The sequence below is a fragment of the Buteo buteo genome, chromosome 13 (assembly GCF_964188355.1).
Source record: "Buteo buteo chromosome 13, bButBut1.hap1.1, whole genome shotgun sequence".
NCBI classification, from domain to species: Eukaryota; Metazoa; Chordata; class Aves; order Accipitriformes; family Accipitridae; genus Buteo; species Buteo buteo.
In genome coordinates this window covers 8,109,572-8,127,735 of record NC_134183.1, presented here as the reverse complement: position 1 = coordinate 8,127,735, position 18,164 = coordinate 8,109,572, and the positions used below count along the sequence as shown (strand labels likewise).

The window sequence follows — 18,164 nt, the reverse complement described above, 5'->3', positions numbered from 1 at the left end:
TTGAAGACCGTGTATCTATCAACTGAACGGGAGGGTGGCACTTCTGTATTTCTTCCCTTGCTTTTTTCTAAGCTTTTTACCAAACTGCTCAAGTGCCCTAGCGGTATGGACCATAATGTTGTAAGGAGCCAGTAATGAAGAACAAGACACCAGTTATTTCTGGAGCGTCTTGCTGCAGGACAGAGGGGAAGATGGGTGTATGACTTGTGTAAGCACAGCAGCTGTGGCTCAGGCTGTTGCAGGAGCTTTTGCTGTGCTTGATCAGTGCCTTGCAGATGGTTTTTGCTTGTGCTGCCTGAAGGAACTGCTCAGTTGTGCTAACAAGGTGTGTGGGCAGCTCTGCAGGTTACCTGTTTGTTGTTGGCTCCGCAGCTTCTCCCCAGCCTTTGCTTATGTTCAGGAAGTGCTTGTGAATTTTTTAGTCGATTTTAATATACAATACAAAAAGGCCCACATGAGGGTTTGGGTTGTTTTTTAACAGTTGTTCTTAGTTACCGTGCTCAAGTACAGATGTAGTCAAGGAGTTTGTAGTTGCTCAGAAATACCTGAGTGTTCCCATGATGCGTTCTTTATTTTTCATTTGTGCCAGTGAAGTCAGCATAGAAAGGATTTGCAGTGTGGTCCAGAGCTCTTGGCTTTTTTGTAATGCTGTAGCAGAACACGTTGCTCAAAATTGCGTGCTCTTCGTACCTTGGGTACCTACTGAAAAGTTTAGGAAAACCTTTCTTTCCTTGTGCTTTACAGAGGGAAGAAGAGTGTTTGTTGCTGCTGTGATCGTATGATGTCAAGGCTAAGGCCGTGGTGGAAGAACCGCTGAACGCGAGTCCCTTCTTTATGGGTGTTTTCCTTTCCCGCTCGCCAGCTTTGGCACCTGGGTCGGCCAGGCTGGGGGCGGGCTGCAGGAAGAAGCCTAAATCTCCGCTTATTTTACTGTCAGCCTCCTGATCCAGCAGCACGGGAGCTGCGGGAGCGGGGCTCCCCTGTGCCGGCGTTGTTTTGAGAAGCACGAAAGACTCGGGGCCGAGCCCTCCATTTCGGACACGGCGCTCCCCTGGGCGGGGCTGCGGGACTACATTTCCCAGCGCCCCCCGCGGCGCGCAGGCGCAGTGCGGCGCGGAGGAGCCGGCGGGAGGGTGAGGCGGCCGTGGCCGCGCACCGCCGCCCTGGGCCGCCGACCGCCGCCGGCTCCGCCCGGGGTTTGGCTCTTTATCCCCCCCCACCGGTGCCTGCCGCGGGGCAGAGGGGCCCGTGGGGAGGGGGGAGGCTGCCGTGGGGGTGGGGTTGTGGTGCGTGTGGCGGGGTGTCTGTGTGGCCCGCGGGATGAGGAAGGGGTTTGGGATGAGGGGCGGTTGTGGGCCTTTGGGCCGGGGGGTGGTCTGTGAGGGGAGGGCGGTGAGGCCGTAGTCTCTTGGGGTGGGAAGGAGCCTCTTGGCTGCGGGAGGGCTCACTGGGGCCCGTGTCCCCCTCCCAGGCTGCGGGGACGCCAGGCAGGCATGGTCGGCTATGACCCTGAGGCCAAGTGCGTTTCCTCGGTGGAAGCGGCGGTAGCAGGATCAGCATCTGGCTTGGTCAGTCGGGTCCTTGTCAGTCCCTTGGACGTCATCAAGATCCGCTTTCAGGTACCTGCCTCGTGGCATGCTTGGGGGCAGGGGGTGAAAGAGCCTGTTACAGAGCAGAGCTGATCTTGTCCTGGATGAATAGGTCACCTGTGCAACCCGAGAGCAGTAAATCTGCTCATCAGCCCTCACCTACATTGTATACAGGTTATGCGAGGTAGAAGGGCTATCTTGTGTCCACCGCTTCTGTTTATGTAACTTAACTTGTCTGTTTGAATGGGATCTTGTGTTTTTCATCATTTGTTCTCTTTCTCTGTTTTTCTGAATGCTTTCCACCAGCTGAATTTCACCATCATCCCTACTGATTACATTTGTGTTGCATGCATGTTTTTATTCTTTTAGAGCCCTACGTAAATAGAATCCCAGTCAGTTCTAGATGTGATTCTGTGGGAAGACAGAATGTAACCTCTTAGTATTCGTTGGCTGACAGGGTTGTGAATTCCTGAATTGGACGCTTGAACCTTGTTGAAATGCGATCTGGAATTGAAAATATTTTCTCTATTTTCCTCCAGCTTCAGATCGAGCAGCTCTCCTCCAGAAACCCAGGGGCTAAGTATCATGGCATCTTGCAAGCTGTACAGCGCATCTCCCAGGAAGAGGGGTTGCTAGCCTTCTGGAAGGGCCATGTTCCCGCTCAGCTCCTTTCAGTTGGCTACGGAGCTGTTCAGGTAAGGTGAACAGACATCATCTGGGCCCAGTGTACGTGCATAGGACTCTGCTTTGCTTCTCTTCAGACTGGCTGCGTGGGCAGATGCAGGAAGGTCCAGGTTTAAATTGTACTGATACAAGCCAGCTCCAGTCTCAAAGATGTGTAGTTGTATAATGCTGATGTACAATGCTGAAGTTAATGTTCCTGAGCTTGCTGAACGGCCTTCCTGGCCAGCCTGGAGCACAGCTAGAGCAAACCAAGTTCTCTCTGTATCAGGTGTCATAGACAAGCCCTGTTTGTTCCTAACACTTGGCTTAGCTGTTCATGTTCCAAGCCTGTGTAGTTTTTTGCTTTGGTTCACGTTGTCACCCTGACAGCTTGTTAGTAAAAAAAAATCAGTGAAGTTAATGATGATGTTTTACACAGCATTGTTATGCTTAATTTGTAAATATTAACAACATGTTTTACGAGCAGTGGTTGAAAGAGTAACGGACAGCATATCTGTAATACAGCAGATACTCTTCAGGATACATGGGGCATTAAAATGAGTTTTTCATAATTCTAAATGCAAGATTTAGCAGAAGTGTCAAGAGATCAGAATATCCCAAGTATTCCCTGGGCTGCTCAGTAATTTTTACAAGGTATTCTTGAGCACATGCTCCCACAGGTTGCAAGTTGGGGAGGACTTTTGAAGGACAGAGACAGAAGGTGGTTACGAGCGGTGGGTGGAGCTCTTGTGGTGAAATGAAAGAGGAGTGGGAGATCTGTGTCAATGATAAGGATTGACTCCTTGAACTGTGTGTGTTTGTTTCTGTAAGTTCATGGCATTTGAAAGCTTGACAAAACTGGTGCACAATGTCACCGCATACAATGCCCGCGATTCCTTCGTGCACTTCGTCTGCGGTGGACTGGCTGCTTGCACCGCCACTGTTGCAGTTCAGCCTGTTGACACACTACGCACCCGCTTTGCTGCTCAGGGTGAGCCTAAGGTATGGTTGAGGATTCAATATTTGGAATTGTCATCCATAGCAGTAGCAATATTTCATGTGTATGAATACAGGAGGTTTGAAAAGTACATAAGAGTCTGTGGGTTGGAATAAAGGAGCAGGTGCTGTTATTGGGCAATGTTTGCACTGTTGCCAAGTTATCCTCTGTGCTGTTGACACAGCTTTCTTAATTATGTTTTGCTGCTCCTGATCATGTTTGACTCCTGACAGGTGATCCAGAAATGAGAAACTGTCCTTAACAGGATAACTTAACTTTCATTTCGGCTGTTGGCCATTTATAGAATGCATTCCACAGTCTGTTGAACATCGCATGTTTTAAACTTTCCACTTGCATAGAGTCATGTTTAGATAATGATGGAGGTGATACTTGAAACCAGTCACCTTTCACCTGTGTTTCATGTTCTTTTTTATGCAACAATTGGTCTCCATGCTAATTAGGTCTGTAATAACTAGACTTATATGGGTTTGTATCAGAGCCATTTCTGGTTTTTGACTTACCCTGCAGTAGAATCACAATATATATTATATGAATTCTGTGGCAGGAGCAAGCAGAGCTGTTAAGAGAAAAATAAATATCTATGATGCAAGTGGTCTCAGGCCGCAGCTCTCAGTTCTGTGCCTTGTTTCATCCCCTCAGAAGCACAGCTTGGATGTGGGATACAATGTCAGCCCAGGCCTTTCAGTGCAGAGATAACGATCGTTCGTTCAGTTAGTCTCTTGTGGCTCAGAGGTAGGTTTAGGTTGTCAGGTTGCTTGTGAGAGTCACAAGGCATTAGCTGAGAATACTGTGTGAAGATGTGCAAAACCACATTGTTCATCACTTTGTGCTGAAAATCAGCCAATTGTATTTTGGGCAGTGGGAAATGCCCGTCCTCATTACTTGGAAATAGCCTGTCCTTTGGTTTGCTGTTTTTAAGCCTGTTTCACTAGACAGTCAGCCTCTTCTTTATTGTCCAGATCTATCCTAACCTTCGCCATGCAGTGGTGACGATGTACCAGACAGAAGGGCCTCGGACTTTCTATAGAGGTTTGACCCCCACAATCATTGCTATCTTTCCGTATGCTGGTCTCCAGTTCTCCTCCTACAACATCCTGCAACAGTTTTCTGAATGGGTGATTCCAGCTGAAGAAAAGAAAGGAGGTAGGCACTTGGGACAGTGATGTCTGATCTGGAGAGAAAGAGAGGATGAATGCTAGTTTGGGAGACTGACATAAGCTGAGTTTTCTGTGCTATCACTCTTTTCAATGCAACATCTGAAAAGTATCTCAATTTCCCATCTCTCATTGTTACTCCTGCACACATAATGTGAAAGTAAGTACAGTCAAGTTTACAAGCAACTCATGTTATGGAATAACCATGATGGAAATGTGAATGGATGGGAAAGTGACGTGTCACGGGCCAGGGTACTCTTCCTTGAGCTGTGTCACATTACTCATACTGTGGGAAGACAGTGCTGGTGTAATCTTTCTCTCAGTTTCATTAGTGCTGTGGGGACAGGACTCTTGGATTTCCTCAGGAAATCTGCCTGCAGATTCCAGCACAGCTGTTACAGAAGAGGATTCATTTAGCCTAATTTAAAACTGCCAAGCTCTTCATTTGATATTTTTATGTTGATTTCTAGCTCCGTTATAAAAGAACCTCCTCCTGATGGGACCTGTCACCTTGACAGTTCTAGATACCAGTGCCTCCCTGAGAGATAGGATATGTAGCATCATTGTGGTTTTGTTCCTCAATGGAATTTCAATCAAGGAAATAGACTGTTCAGTATCATGTCTGCATATTTATTTTTAGATGGCAGAGGCTGGTGGTGGTTTTGTGCTGGGAACTCATGTTTGTCAGGAAAAAATCTAATATCGCAAAACTCATTTCCCACAAGCCTCTGAAATCATCAGGCAGTGTCAGCTTGTGACTTATTCCAATAAGTCACTTTGAGCCATCAGGAGTGCAAGATCTCCGGCTTTTACTGGGGGACATGAAAACTTTTTCCACTCACTAGTGGCAGGTTCACTGGTGACTGGGGTTTTTTGTACAATGCCACTTGCCAGAGCAAAAACATAAATCAGCGTACTGAACCAAGATGAGCCATTACACTCGGCTCCAATGGACATTGTAAGCCTCATGTAGAAAATGCAGATTGAGGTTCTGTGGCCCAAGCTATGCAGAAGAGGTGATGTAACTTTAAAGGGCCTCTTTGGCCTTACTTCTTATGAAAAGTGATTTTTCACTTACCTCTCATGATCTTTAATCAGAACTCTTTTTTCCCTCCCTGCTATCCTCTCCCCTTCCTGCTTCTCAGGCAATGTTAAAAACCTTGTTTGTGGCAGCTGCGCTGGAATCATCAGCAAAACCCTCACTTACCCTTTTGACCTGTTCAAAAAACGACTGCAAGTGGGTGGCTTTGAGCGTGCCCGGGCAGCCTTTGGGCAGGTGAGAAATGTTGGAATTGACTGATTTTCACGAGCATGGATTTTCATCAAGACAATTCAGAGCCAGTCCTTTGCACTAGAATGCAGTGATGATTCACCAGTGGTACCTGTTGTGTTCTTATTTGGGTTGGGAGCTCCCAGGGAACTTCTGGGAGCTGAGCATTGGTCTTGCTTAATAATGGGAATAGCTGCATGAATATACTGGGTTAATTTTATGACACTGTCCAACATGCCTGTGCTCTGCCTTCTCATCCATCTCCATCAGGTTGGCTGTCTTGGAGCTGGGGATGCGTTAGGCAGGCAAAGGGGTTTCAAATTACTTCTCTAGTTGTGGCTTGGTATTTCTGATTCAGGACCAAATTACTGGTAGAGGATAACACTAGCTTAATGATGGGATCGCCTGGCTGTCAAGATCCTTTTCTGCAATTAATAGTTTGATACAAGGAATGAGCACTAAGTGTTCAGCATGTGTCTTATGTACCAGAACATCCTGAAATTCAAAGCAACTACTTCTGGTGTTCTTTAGCACCATCCTTACCACCTCAAAATACACTGTAAGACAAATACAGATCTTTCAAGGAACTATCTCTTTTTTCTGTGAAATGTGGAAATTGTCTTTTTTCCTTCAAATTCCTTGGATCTGAGAAGCAAATTAGTCTGTACTTCAAGAAACTCCGGGATAGGAATTTGGAGTCTTAACCCATTGCATTGGATGCTCCTACTCTTCCAGTGAGGTACAGAATTTGTTCTTAGCATTGAGGTGTCACAAGATGTTAAACCTCCACAGTGTGACACGATGACATGCAGATAGCTGATTTAGAGACATCTAAGTGCTGTAGCTGTGTTTTCTTTCTGTCAGAAAACTGAAAAGTTGTCCCTCCTTAGAGAGTGAAGGGGATGGAAAACAGCAGCAGCACAATCTGAAATAATTACTTCACAAACTTGTACCATAAATAATACATGCTGTTGTAGCATAAAGATTTTACAGCCATTCAATTAGAATGATCTGCATAAGTCATTACTGATGCAAAATATGTACTTTTCCTCTACCCCACTCTCTACAAACTGGCTCTCCGAAACTTTCACTTATTTATAGTAACAGGCAGAAAGGCAATTCCAGGCTGCACATCTAGATTATGTTTCTGTGGTATAGTTTAGGGATCTCTGTGTTCTTTTCCACATAAGTTGTCCTGGAGTTTTCTTGTTTAACCTTTTTGCCATTTCTCTCCCAGGTGCGGATGTACAGGGGTCTCCTGGACTGCATAAGGCAGATCATGCGAGAGGAGGGCCCAGGTGGATTCTTCAAGGGCCTTTCGCCCAGCTTGCTGAAAGCTGCTGTCTCTACTGGCCTTGTCTTCTTTTGGTATGAGCTGTTCTGCAGCCTGCTGTGTGCCCTGAAGAACACCGATAGCACTACGAGGACAGAAGGCTGAAAGGGGCGTGTATGTGGCTACCTGGGGTTCTCCTGGAGGAAGGGAAACTGATGGCTTTGCTCTGTTGTGAGCACGTTGGAAATGTCAGAGCTCCCAGAGCTCCACCAGCCTGCAGGAAATCGCCTCGTGGGACCAAGCAGAAGGAAAAGGCGACTGCAGTTCTTCTGAAGACACTGAACTACTTTGCTGGAAGCTGTTCAACTGAGCACTTTTTTTCCTCTGTCTCCTCTCATATCAGCACACATTTAGTGGGGAGCGGGGGAACCAAGCAGAAAACTACCTAGCAGAGACCGTGCTCTGAAAAGGCACCCAATAAAGTGGGTGAATTCCTGTGCTTGCCCTGGATCACATAGAGGGATCCTGGCCTAGCTAGTGCTGCATAACCAACGTAACGTCACTTCCTATCACTGCATCTGCACAGCTTTATTTCCTTGCTTTATGGCCTGCTGTTTGCATCGTATTCTTTTTTTGGTGTTGCACAGGTAGCTCTGTCCTGCTGTTGTGAAGTCAGTTAAAACCTCTTTAGTGTGCACAGAACCTCCCTTTTCCTTTTCTTTGCTGCCAGCTGCTGCTTCTTGATTACCTCTTGCTGGCTGTGCGTTCTCAGCCACCTTAAACACAGAATCTTCTAGTGGATCATGCTGACCCAACCTTTCTCTTTCTTTAACTCTGGTGAGCTTGGTTGTATCCTAAGTGCCCATTTCTCTTCCTGCATGTCTTGCCATACATCTCTGAGGGTTTTGCTTTACCTCAGTCATGCTTTTTACAAGTAGACCTGCAGATTAAGAACCCCGCTGTAAGGGGATTCAACACGCAAGCCCAATTCTTACTTCAGTGTTCTTTGCTTTGATGCAGTGAGTAAACAGATGCTGTATAGAGTTTTAGAAATACTTAGTCTAAGTTGGAATAATGAAGGAAAAGTCCTGTGGAAACTAGTAAATGTCATTTTGGGGTTTTTTTTAAATACCACTTTTGAATGTTTCTAGCAAGTATTTCTGTAGTGGCCTCAAAACATTTCTGAACCTCAGTCCTACAGTGGTGCTAACAAATGAAAATGTTTTGACAAGATTAGCTGAAGTGAGAGGACGGAACATCAAATCAGAATTGGTTGGTTTGCCCTGGTGTTTGACAAGAAAAGGATGATTGAATTAGAGCTGCAGAAGTGTTTTTCTGGAGTTTGAAAGGTTTTGTGAATGGTAATAAAAAAAAAAAACTACTCTGATTTACGTAACAGGGAAAAAGAGGAAAATTAATTTCCTCCTCCTCTTCTATTCTCTGTTTTTTCAAGCTGAGCAGGGTGTGGCTGGACCAGTGTGTGGAAGGTAGACTTCAGAGGAATAGCCACTGTGATGCAAAAGCATGTTAGTCATCTGGCGAGTAGTGGATAGGGCAGAGCACTGCAGTTATTTAGAGGATGGTTTGATGGTTCTTCTCTTCATGCAGAACTTTCGTGGCTTCTTTGCAATGTTTAGGGTGTTAATCCCAAGTGGTCTGGCCAAATTCCAGCGTGACTAATTCCATTCTGTTGACGTAACTTCTCCTGGCGATTTTGAGCATATCAGCATTGCTCACTTATCCTGAACTATTGTGAGAGGCTGTTTTTAAAGAGCAGCTGTCTCACTGGTGGCTGAGATATCTAGAGAGATTCCTTGCAAGCCTAGGCCAAATAACTTTGTGTCTGCTGTGATTTGAGATCTTGGAGTGCAAAGTGGCTGTTTCACTGCAGGTGACTTTGAGAGCTACGTAAAATTAAATTCATTGAGCAGTGTCAGTGTCAGGCAGGAGGCTAATACATGAGCCTTGAAGAGGGAGTTAACTGCATGTACTCTAAAAATGGGCAGTTTTGTTTAGAGGAGAAAATGCAAAGAATGTGAAGTTTCTCAAAGTGCCTCAGTCCTGTTGACATTTTCCTGGATTATTTAGGCTCTTCTGAGATTCCCCGAAAATCTTCTTAACAATATTTTGCCTTTGTTTATTGTTCATCTGTTGTTCTTGGAAAGACATCATAACGAGTAATGAACTTAGCCTCATGACATCCTTCTGAGGGAGAGACATATCTTGTTTCAAAACAGACACAAACAGGTTGGGTTTGTTACTGTCTTTTGGCTGCTGGTAGAGAGGAATGCTGTCGTGGTTAGCAGGGACAGGACTGAAAATTTTCTGTCCAGACCTAGGCTTCCATACAAAATTGGGACCCATCTATCCTGTCTAAACATTACAGGATTCTTGTTTTCCACTTTATGTCAAAGAGCTGCTGTTAAACTGCACAAAATAGAGAGGAACTGGTTAGGAACTCAGTAGTGGGAATTGCTACCTCTGGAACAGAGTGTGAGTTGCTTTGGTTGTCACAGGGGTGTAAAGAATAAAAACCGAAAAACTGTGTGCTTTGCTAAGATGATGTTCCTCGAGTGTGCTGTGCAGCTTGCTGCTGATGCAGGCATACAGCTTTAGGGACATGCAACTCGGCTGCTCTGCAGAGAGCGCAGCAATGGAGAGTATAGAGCAGCTTTTCCTCTCTGTGATAGTTTTTTCCTTCACTCTAAATTAAATGAGCTTGTCTCCATCCAATAGATGGCAAAGTCAGAGTTTGAGTTATGCCAGTCTGGCCCAGGCTGTGGAGGAGATACTCCCTGGTCGGAGGGCTTTGGCACGCAGCCTGGTTTATATATCCCTTTGGGCTGTTAGTCATAAATGTTACAGGCCCATAAAGGCACCTAGTCTTCTAATGAGTGAAGGAGAAAGGTGTGACAACCTCAATTATACAATATTAGAAGTTGCATCTAACAGTTGCTTCATCCCTCGCCTCTGGTCAGCAGCATCTGTCATAAATTCCCAACGTGCAGTTTGCTAACTAGGAGTCGCTGCTGGGGAAAGGACTGTGACAGCAATGTTGTTTTCTCTTTGGGAATGAGACCGGTTTAGTATGAAGCAGTAGGACAGGTCTTATTTCTGATGCTGCTCTGGCAAAATACAGGCCATTTGAAGCTAAATTTCCTAGACTAGAGGAGCGGGAGATGGAAGAGATCTCTAGTCACCTTGTTGTCCCATATGCTGGAACAGATTTGCTCTCAGAAACTACACACCAGTTCAGTTTCAAGTGACTCAACGCGGTGAGTAACTCGCTGTGAGACTGCACCGGATTTTCCCCGTTGGGATGGCTGGGATTTCACTATGATGTAATCCTATCAGCGGGGATTTGCGTTGCCTGAAATTCACCTCACAAGCTGCTCAGCAATAGCGTTTGTTTTCTTCTAGTGCCTTTTACCATCAGAATGTCCAAAAGCACTTTAGCAGGCAAAGTGTTCCAGATGAGTTGCACTGTAGTTGTTAGGGGATCCACCGTTGCTCTTTGCTGGCCTCGGACAGGAGAACATTGACGCACAAGTTCTGTGATGAACACACTGTTTCCTGCAGCGCCGAGTTCCTAGGACAGTCCTGTTTTCAGGAAGCTGCATAGCATCATTTTTGAAAAGAAATGAATGTTTTGCAGTGGGGTTTGGAATAGATTATATTTAATTTGGGTTTAAGTTTCTCTTGTGATGTAGAACTGTAATTCTCTGCGGCATTTTGCTGTGTTGCCTAAGTGGATCTTTTGCAGCTGCCATTGTCTGAAAGCATCCGAGCACAATGCGCACAATGCCTGCCTACCTTTGAGAAAAGGTACATTAAATATTTTGTTATGCTCATGTCTGCCTGCAGTTTGTTTATTGCTTTCCTCCTCCTGCCTACTCTCAGCTGGACCCCACAGGACCAACATGGCCCTCCTGCTGCCCAAAAGGGGGGATAATCAGGGCCCAGAGTGTGGGGCAGCAGGAGCCGTCTGTTTTTCCCTGCCCCTTGCTGGCTCCTGGATGCTCGTCACCAGCAGGCAGAGCCGTCCCATCCCCTCTGCGGTGTGGGGTGACGCTTTGGATATTGCTGTTGAGAACGGTACCAAGGGGGATCGGCGGAGATCAACCGCTGTGCCCGAGAGGGACTGTCGGAGCCACGGTGGCTGCTCCTGAGCCACGCACCCGTGGTGGATGGGTTCAGGCTTTGTTTGTATCTACCCGGGCCACACAGCACTGCAGAAAATGTTCCCAAACTGCTCGTTCTGCATTTCCTGAGCTGTTCTCTGGTTTCAGCAGCCCGGCTGCTCTGCTGTTGTCTAAATGCTGCGAAGCCTTCACCCCCTGAGGGGTCTTTCCCTGTGAAACGGGTGGGACTTTAGAGAAAAAGCATCTAAGTACATTATACCACACTCGGCTCTTGTGTGGCAGTGAGTTGGTTTAGTGCCTCTCCCCTTTCCCGATTTTTTTCTGTTTTTTTTTTTTTTTTTTTATGCCACTCTGCTGCAGCCTGCCCTGGCCTGGAGCGGGGGGGGGGGGGCGGGGGGGGGTCGGATTAAACGCGGGTTTCGCCCGGAGAGCAGCAGAGCTCTCGCCGGGAGAGCCCGGCCGCTGCTCGGCGGAGAAGCCCCGAGGGGGACCGGGCCGGACGGGTCCGTGCCCCCTTCAGCCCGCCGGCGGTGGGGGGAGCCGGGGAGCAGCCGGCCGTGCCTGCGAGCGCCCGGGGCGCAGGTGAGGATGCCCGGGGAGGGGGGGGGGGGGGAGCCGGGAGGCAGCCGCCCGTACCTGGGGTGGGGGGACGACGGGGGCTTCCCGGGGAGGAGGCGGGGGAGCCGGGGCTCGGCCCCGCGGCCCGCCGTGGCCCGGTGCTCGCAGGCGGTGGCGCTGCGGCGGCTGCCGCTGCTCTCCCGCCCCGGCCCGGCCCGGCCCTCCCCCGGCTCGGGCGAGGAAATGACCTAAGAGGAAACCTGGGCCGCGCCGGGAGGGAGCGGGGCCGGGGCGGCGGAGCTCCCGGAACGCTCCGACGATGTCCCGGCGACCAGAGGATCCAGCGGGGGCGGCCGGCAGGTCGGTGGAGTCCGGCTTCCCCCCCCTGCCCTGCCCTGTCCGGGAGGGCCGGGGGCTGCTTTCCCCGGGATCCGCCGCTGCCTCCGTGCCGGGGGCTCTTCGGCTTGTGCCGCCCCGCGGGGCAGGAGCCTCGGGGGGGTTCCCGGGGGGCTCCGGTGGCCCAGGTGCCCCGGGCAGGAGGCGTCTGGGCGCTGGGGGGGGGGTCCCCTGCGGCTCGGCGGGGATGGGACGGGGGTCCCGGGCGGCTGGTAGTGCCCCTGGGACGGGCACGGGGGGATGCTCAGGGGTGGCAGAGGAGACCCGCTGCTCTTCTCGCTGCCCTTGCGATGGAGGGGGCACGTCTGGCCAGTCCCGCCATGTGTGACCCCCGCAGGGTAGGACCCCGGCACACGGGCCGGCTGGTCACCGGCAGATCAAGGATTCTAACCCCAACCGTGTCAGTTCCCCGGGACTGACTCGTCTAGCGGGGACCACTTGCAGAGGAGGAATCGGTACCCACGGGTGACTCTGTGCCCACTGTCACCCACCGCCACCAGCCCTTCAGGCAAGGTGGTCCTGGCAGCAGGATCTTTAGTGCAGGTGGGGCCTGGCTGGTTTTATGCTCACACGCTGTGGTTTGCTCTGGGCAGGGTTATTTGGCAGAGCAGTTCAAAGCAGCCGTGCCCGTCCCCGAGGAGCCGTGGGGAAGGATGCTCCGGGAGAGGCGCTGGGTGGTGGTGGCAGAGACGCTGCCAGACAGGCTTGGGCGCTGCCTGCTTCGCTGCGAGCAGCGCTGAGCTCTCGCCAGGTTCCCTCCGCGCAGCAGCGATGCTGGTGGGACGTGGGGCTGTCGGCGAGCTCGGAGGGCTCTGCTGGCAGTGCAGAACGGCGTGAGTGCGGATACAGAGGGAGAGAGACGGTGCGGAAGGAGGAGAGGTCGGATGGGAAGGCGTTTGCCAACCGTACGCGGCACGGAGGGCACCCAGCTGCTTTTGTGAATCCATCTGGGAAAGAAACCTCCGTGCAGGTCCCAGGGCAGGTAACCCTGCGCAGGTGAGAGCTTCAGCAGCGTGAGCAGGTTGTCACCCCCGTGGGGCGACGTGTGCCCTGGGCCTTGTGAGGAGGGCAGAGACGGGCCTCTACCCACCGGCCAGCTTCGCTCTCTGCTCTGAGTTACTACGTGTTGTGCCACGGCCACGGCTTCGTGGCAAGCGGCACGTCCAAGGGGTCAGACTGCCTGGGATACGTGTCCCATGCCTCTAATGGGCGACGGGCTCTCCGGCTTTAAGCCGGGTAGGGACCTATTTGCAGAGAGGGGTGAGTAACGGCCCAGGAATTTTGACGAGCTGGCAAAACTCAGTTGGCCGATTGCCTTCTCCTGTTTGTGCTGTGGGTCTGGCCAGCCCAGCATTTTGCATCCAGCAGATCATGCGTGCGCGCCAAAGAAAGCCCTTCCTCTCTGTGCCGCGTGTACCCTCTTGCTGCCTTCGTTGTATCAAAAAGCAGAAGAAAATTAACGTAGAGACCGCTGGTACTGCAGAGAGCTGTGCTTGACTGCAGGGGGATGAGACGGGAGCTGTTGCTGTTGGGGATTTGGCTGCAGAGCTTGCTGTGTCTCGCTGGGAGTTGAGGGAACCTGGCTCCGGCACAGGAGAGGTGCTCTGCTCGTTCTGGCGAGCGTGCGTTGGATGCTTAGGTGCCGGTTTTGATTCTTCCCAGGCTTTTGTGTGAAACCAGCTGAATTGGTGTTTCAAAGGCGAAAAGGAGCAGCTGCATGGGGTGCTCCTGCGTGTGTTTCCCCGTGATATACCCACAGGGAAGCTGTCTGAGGGAAGATCGGTATATTTTGAGGTTGCTGTCCGCTTTGAACCTGCAGATCAACAGACTGAAACGCATTTTTCATATCAGAAAAATGTAAAGGCTCTGAAGATGAAGCCCTGTCATAGGCTGGTAGGAAGCAAGTCTTAAAAAGATGTGGGAGTGAGGCTTTGCTCAGATCTAGGGCCAGAGTTGGGTACCCTAATAACAGAGGAGTTTCCTTGGGGTGGGGGGCTGTCAGGGCAACAGCCTGTGCTCCAGCACTAGATGGGATTTGCCAAATGGCTGGGTGAAGGTCTGCCTCTCTGCCCAACTAAGCTCTGTGTGCTCTTTCCCCAGGGACTGTCACTAGCCCATCCGTTGGCCTGACTCTTGCCCTTGGAGGAAGCCAGTCATGGGGGAAACTGGTAAAGAAGAGTATAAAATACAGTCGTTCGACACTGAGACTCAGAAGCTGCTGAAAACAGCCCTCAAAGGTCAGCAGGCTTTTTACTGGCTCCTCTGCCACATGCAGCTTGGCTGGCAGATGAGACTGGATGCTTGGACCCATTTAAGGAACACCAACTGCTAAGTGTAGAAAAGCTGTTTCATAAACGCTGTTCATCCCTGACTGGGTCCCATTGGTGAATCTTCTTCTGGAAGGTCTTTGCTCCCTGCCTCTTCTTGCTCTCTCTCACCTTTTCCCCAATCTTTAATGGTGCAGCTGTTCAAACTCGGCTCCTGGTTCTCATCATTGGGGTTTTCTCTGATTTCGGGGTACCGTCCTCTCCTGCTCTAACCCAGCATCTCTCCCCAGATGTGGTCTCTCGCCCCTCTCCAGTGCCTCGCTCCTGCTCTCTGCCCCTCCTGACTGTGAGGCTGTCTCGTCCTCCTGGCCCCCAGGGTCTCCTGCTCACCGGTCATGTCTCTTTATTCAAAGCCCAGCGGAAGTTTGCACATCTGGCTTCCACTAATCCAACTTTGAAGCAGTGCTGGGATTTCAGATTCAGATCAACTTCTTGCTTCCCGTATTATCTGCTTTCCTCCATCGCTTTCCCATCGTGATAGCTGTGTCTCCAGCCTGGGAGGACTATGCACCGTTGGAGATGGTATCTCAAAAGTAGCTAGTGTACGAGAGGGGCTGTGACTCTTGATGTGAGAGTGAACATGAGGTTTTGTACCAGATAACATGGTTGTACCAGGCCCTGCACCGACCTTGGTTGCTTTCCAGGTACCCCAAAGCAAGCAGGACACAAAGGGTGCTGGGTCCTGACCGTCTTTCTCCTCTCTGCAGACCCCAGCAACGTGGACCTGGAAAAAGTGGCCAATATTATAGTGGACCAGTCCCTCAAAGACTGTGTGTTCAGCAAGGAGGCAGGGCGCATCTGCTACACCATCATCCAGGTGAGAGCTCCTCGTGTCCAGACAGCGAAACACTTAAGCTTGTCCCTAGGCTGGGCCAGGAGAGGCTTCGTCCCAGCCCTGCGCTCTGGCCCTTCAGCCAGCTTTCCTCTTCTGCCGTTTGCCCCGTGCAGTGGCAGCATCCAAACGAGCAGCCGGCGAGCACAGGCAGTTAGTTGCAGCTTTCCTGCCTCTCTGGGCGATCACAGGAGGGTTATCTACGTGGTCCTGCATCACCCAAGTAGCAGCATCCCCCTGCCCCTCTCACACCCCCATTTCATCCCTCCATCCTGCTTTTGTGGGCTCGTAGGCAGAGAGCAAACAAGTCGGCCAGAGCATCTTCCGGAGGAGCCTGCTCAACCGGCTGCAGCAGGAGTACAAGGACAGGGAGGAGCTGCGCACCCGCTCGCTCCAGGCGTGGATCTGCTACGTCACCTTCATCTGCAACATCTTTGACTACCTGAGGGTAAGGACCCGAAGCAGGAGCACCCAGCCGCTGCTGCCTAGGGGTGCCAGAAGGGCCTGGGCATCCGAAGATGCCAGGGCAAGGGTGTTGGATGGGTGTTGTACAGAGCCCCAGGGCCATGGCTCGGCAGTGGGGCCCGGAGTTGGTTCTCAGCACGAGAATGCTGCCGGGGCTGGTGCTACCTACAGGCAAGCTAACAGGCTTGAAGAGGCAGAGCTGTCTCTGGGAACAGTCAAAAGTCTGAGCTTCCTCATTTTGTACCTGGTGTTTGAAATCCCCTGATTTGCCTGCTCCCAAATGTCCTAGATTGAACTGGTTTAGTTGCTATGAGGTCCCGGGGGGGACCCGTGGGTGCTCACATATTTTCTAGCCCACATACTGACGGAGTTTGTCTGCAAGCCTTTGCTGCAGTGTGTATACTTGGATGCCTGCTTGGGATAGATGTAAAAATGATGCAAGCAGAGCTGCAGGCAGGAAAAATGCTGTTGCAACCAGTGTATTTCCCATGACTACCTGCTTACATTTAAAAATAGATGTTTTTTACATCATTTGTTCAGCTTCTCTGGCTCCTGGAGACTCGAATATCTGGTCTCCTACATAAATCCTACCAATACGGCATTTGGCAGCACAACTAAATTCTGCTCCCTTCTCCTTTGAAGAGCAGCAAGGGAAGAACTATTTAAAATAGCTGCAGACTGCTCCCTTTCTGGCCCCAAACTGGCAATGGCTCCTGCCTCCTTACAGGTGAACAACATGCCCATGATGGCTCTGGTGAACCCCGTTTATGACTGTCTGTTCCGGCTGGCACAGCCCGACAGCTTGCGAAAGGAGGAAGAGGTGAGTGCAGGGAAGAGGGCTGCTAATGCCCTCCTTGTCCTGCCAAGGACCAGCAAAAAGCACAGCCTGGGGGGATGCAGAGGGTGCTGGGTGCTGCTGCAGAGGAGGGAGAGCTGCCTCCCCAGTGCAAATCGCTGGACTTTCTAAGAGCTTTAGCGCATGTTCCCACCACTTCCCTCTGTTCTTGGAGGGACTTCCTTGCTCCGGCCTTGGCTTCAGCCTTGCCATCATCTCTTGGACATCCTGCAGGAAATTAACATTTTTCCACCTGTGCATTTCTCTGGCAATTTTGTCTGAGAGACGGGGGAGTTCAGGATGTGCTTTTCCAGTGCTTTTGCCAGAAGAGACATTCAGCCTCTCCTGCCTCCTGTCACAGTGACTTGGGGGAAGCAGAACTGTGACCTGTTGGTAATCCAGAACAGAGGCAACAGGATGAGTTGATCCATTAGTGACTGATGGAGACCTCCACAGACATGAGCCAAAGCTCCCTATTCCTTTGTACTCAGCTGTCTTCTTTTCTTCCTTCTGAAGGTGGACTGCTTGGTCCTACAGCTCCATCGCATCGGTGAGCAGCTGGAGAAGATGAACTCCCAGCGGATGGATGAGCTCTTCTCCCTCCTCCGAGACGGCTTCCTTCTGCAGGAGGGGCTCAGCTCCCTGTCCCAGCTCCTACTGCTGGAGATCATCGAGTTTCGGGCTGCCGACTGGAAGATGACGGACGCTGCCCAGAAATACTATTACAGCGAAGTGATGGATTAACCTCTCTACAGCAGAGGTGGAGAGATGTCCCCAGCACTTTCACCAGCAAGCTTCTTACCAAGTTTGAATTTCTTTTCACGTTAATGTTTGTCTAGCACTTCCTGTAAATAGGATTTATACTGGCTAGAGCCTCTGGGCACGTTAACTGTCAGGCTGCAACTGGTGCTAGCCTGACTGTGGAGGTTTGGAGAGTTGGGAAGGGCAGGGCATATTTAACTCAGCAAGTTGTCCCACTGATTTTGTCTAATATTGGGCTGCTGCCAGCAAAGGGCAAGGAAGGCTTCTAGCTCAAACCAGCATTTTATGTGGGTGTTAAGGAAAGCACAGTTTAGGCTGAGGACATTCTGGTTCACCTGAGAGCCAGCAGAGCTGCGGGAGGCGGAGGGGAAATCTTCCACAGCTCAGGTTGTAACTGGTTCTCTGGGACAAGTCACAGAAAACACTGTGGCCTCACAAACAGCTCAACCAAGTGCTCTTTTTCGCAGACTCCTTCTAGCACACTGGCTGCACCGCACCTGCATGCACACAGCCTCCCCTACGGGTCACAAGCCACCAATACCTGCCACAGAGCAGCCTGCAGCAGGACAGGTCCCCGAGCACATGTAGCTAGGAACAGGTTTTATAAGTTTTATACAATAACTGTCATGTTTTTTCAGAATTTAGCGGGTTTCAACTATGGCATGTTTCTTATAAGAATGGGAGAGGAAGAAAGGAAACAAAATAGTTTATTGAAGGATTTTTTCTAATAAAAGCTTTCCACTAACATGTGCCCTGCTTTCTCTCTACACAGCTACTGAGCTATGAACAATACTTCAAGGTTGCTCCTGACTGAAGCCTTAAGGCTGCAATAGTCATTTTCTCCTCCAGTGTAGGGTGTCAGCGTGGCTTTATACAACCA

General features: G+C 50.4%; 2 protein-coding genes across 6 annotated transcripts; both read left to right on the top strand.

Moving 5' to 3' along the window:
• The first annotated feature begins 1,112 nt into the window (after positions 1-1,112).
• Positions 1,113-10,818, top strand: SLC25A19 (solute carrier family 25 member 19). 3 transcript variants are annotated; one of them, XM_075044516.1, is made up of 7 exons: positions 1,113-1,196; positions 1,472-1,619; positions 2,129-2,284; positions 3,084-3,254; positions 4,230-4,413; positions 5,570-5,700; positions 6,932-10,818. In XM_075044516.1, exons 2-7 carry the CDS (start codon positions 1,494-1,496, stop codon positions 7,130-7,132), a joined length of 969 nt encoding a protein of 322 aa, XP_074900617.1. In that variant the 5' UTR covers positions 1,113-1,196; positions 1,472-1,493; the 3' UTR covers positions 7,133-10,818. The 3 variants fall into 3 exon arrangements, with proteins under 3 accessions (XP_074900617.1, XP_074900616.1, XP_074900618.1); XM_075044515.1 differs by having other exon boundaries at positions 1,118-1,222; XM_075044517.1 differs by having other exon boundaries at positions 1,121-1,133.
• Positions 10,819-11,667: 849 nt separating this feature from the next.
• Positions 11,668-18,151, top strand: MIF4GD (MIF4G domain containing). 3 transcript variants are annotated; one of them, XM_075044513.1, is made up of 6 exons: positions 11,668-11,691; positions 14,164-14,300; positions 15,098-15,207; positions 15,515-15,670; positions 16,415-16,507; positions 17,039-18,151. In XM_075044513.1, exons 2-6 carry the CDS (start codon positions 14,219-14,221, stop codon positions 17,264-17,266), a joined length of 669 nt encoding a protein of 222 aa, XP_074900614.1. In that variant the 5' UTR covers positions 11,668-11,691; positions 14,164-14,218; the 3' UTR covers positions 17,267-18,151. The 3 variants fall into 3 exon arrangements, with proteins under 3 accessions (XP_074900614.1, XP_074900612.1, XP_074900613.1); XM_075044511.1 differs by lacking the exon at positions 11,668-11,691 and adding an exon at positions 11,893-12,027; XM_075044512.1 differs by lacking the exon at positions 11,668-11,691 and adding an exon at positions 12,283-13,059.
• The last annotated feature ends 13 nt before the right edge of the window (positions 18,152-18,164 follow it).

What these genes read in the sequence shown, in the direction of transcription:
- SLC25A19 (XM_075044516.1), top strand. Translation starts at nt 1,494, where the DNA reads ATGGTCGGCTATGACCCTGAGGCCAAGTGCGTTTCCTCGGTGGAAGCG. An exon ending in TCATCAAGATCCGCTTTCAG is followed by an intron (nt 1,620 to 2,128) that starts GTACCTGCCTCG and finishes ATTTTCCTCCAG; the next exon opens with CTTCAGATCGAGCAGCTCTC. An exon ending in CCCGGGCAGCCTTTGGGCAG is followed by an intron (nt 5,701 to 6,931) that starts GTGAGAAATGTT and finishes TTTCTCTCCCAG; the next exon opens with GTGCGGATGTACAGGGGTCT.
- MIF4GD (XM_075044513.1), top strand. Translation starts at nt 14,219, where the DNA reads ATGGGGGAAACTGGTAAAGAAGAGTATAAAATACAGTCGTTCGACACT. An exon ending in GCTGAAAACAGCCCTCAAAG is followed by an intron (nt 14,301 to 15,097) that starts GTCAGCAGGCTT and finishes TCCTCTCTGCAG; the next exon opens with ACCCCAGCAACGTGGACCTG. An exon ending in TCTGCTACACCATCATCCAG is followed by an intron (nt 15,208 to 15,514) that starts GTGAGAGCTCCT and finishes GTGGGCTCGTAG; the next exon opens with GCAGAGAGCAAACAAGTCGG.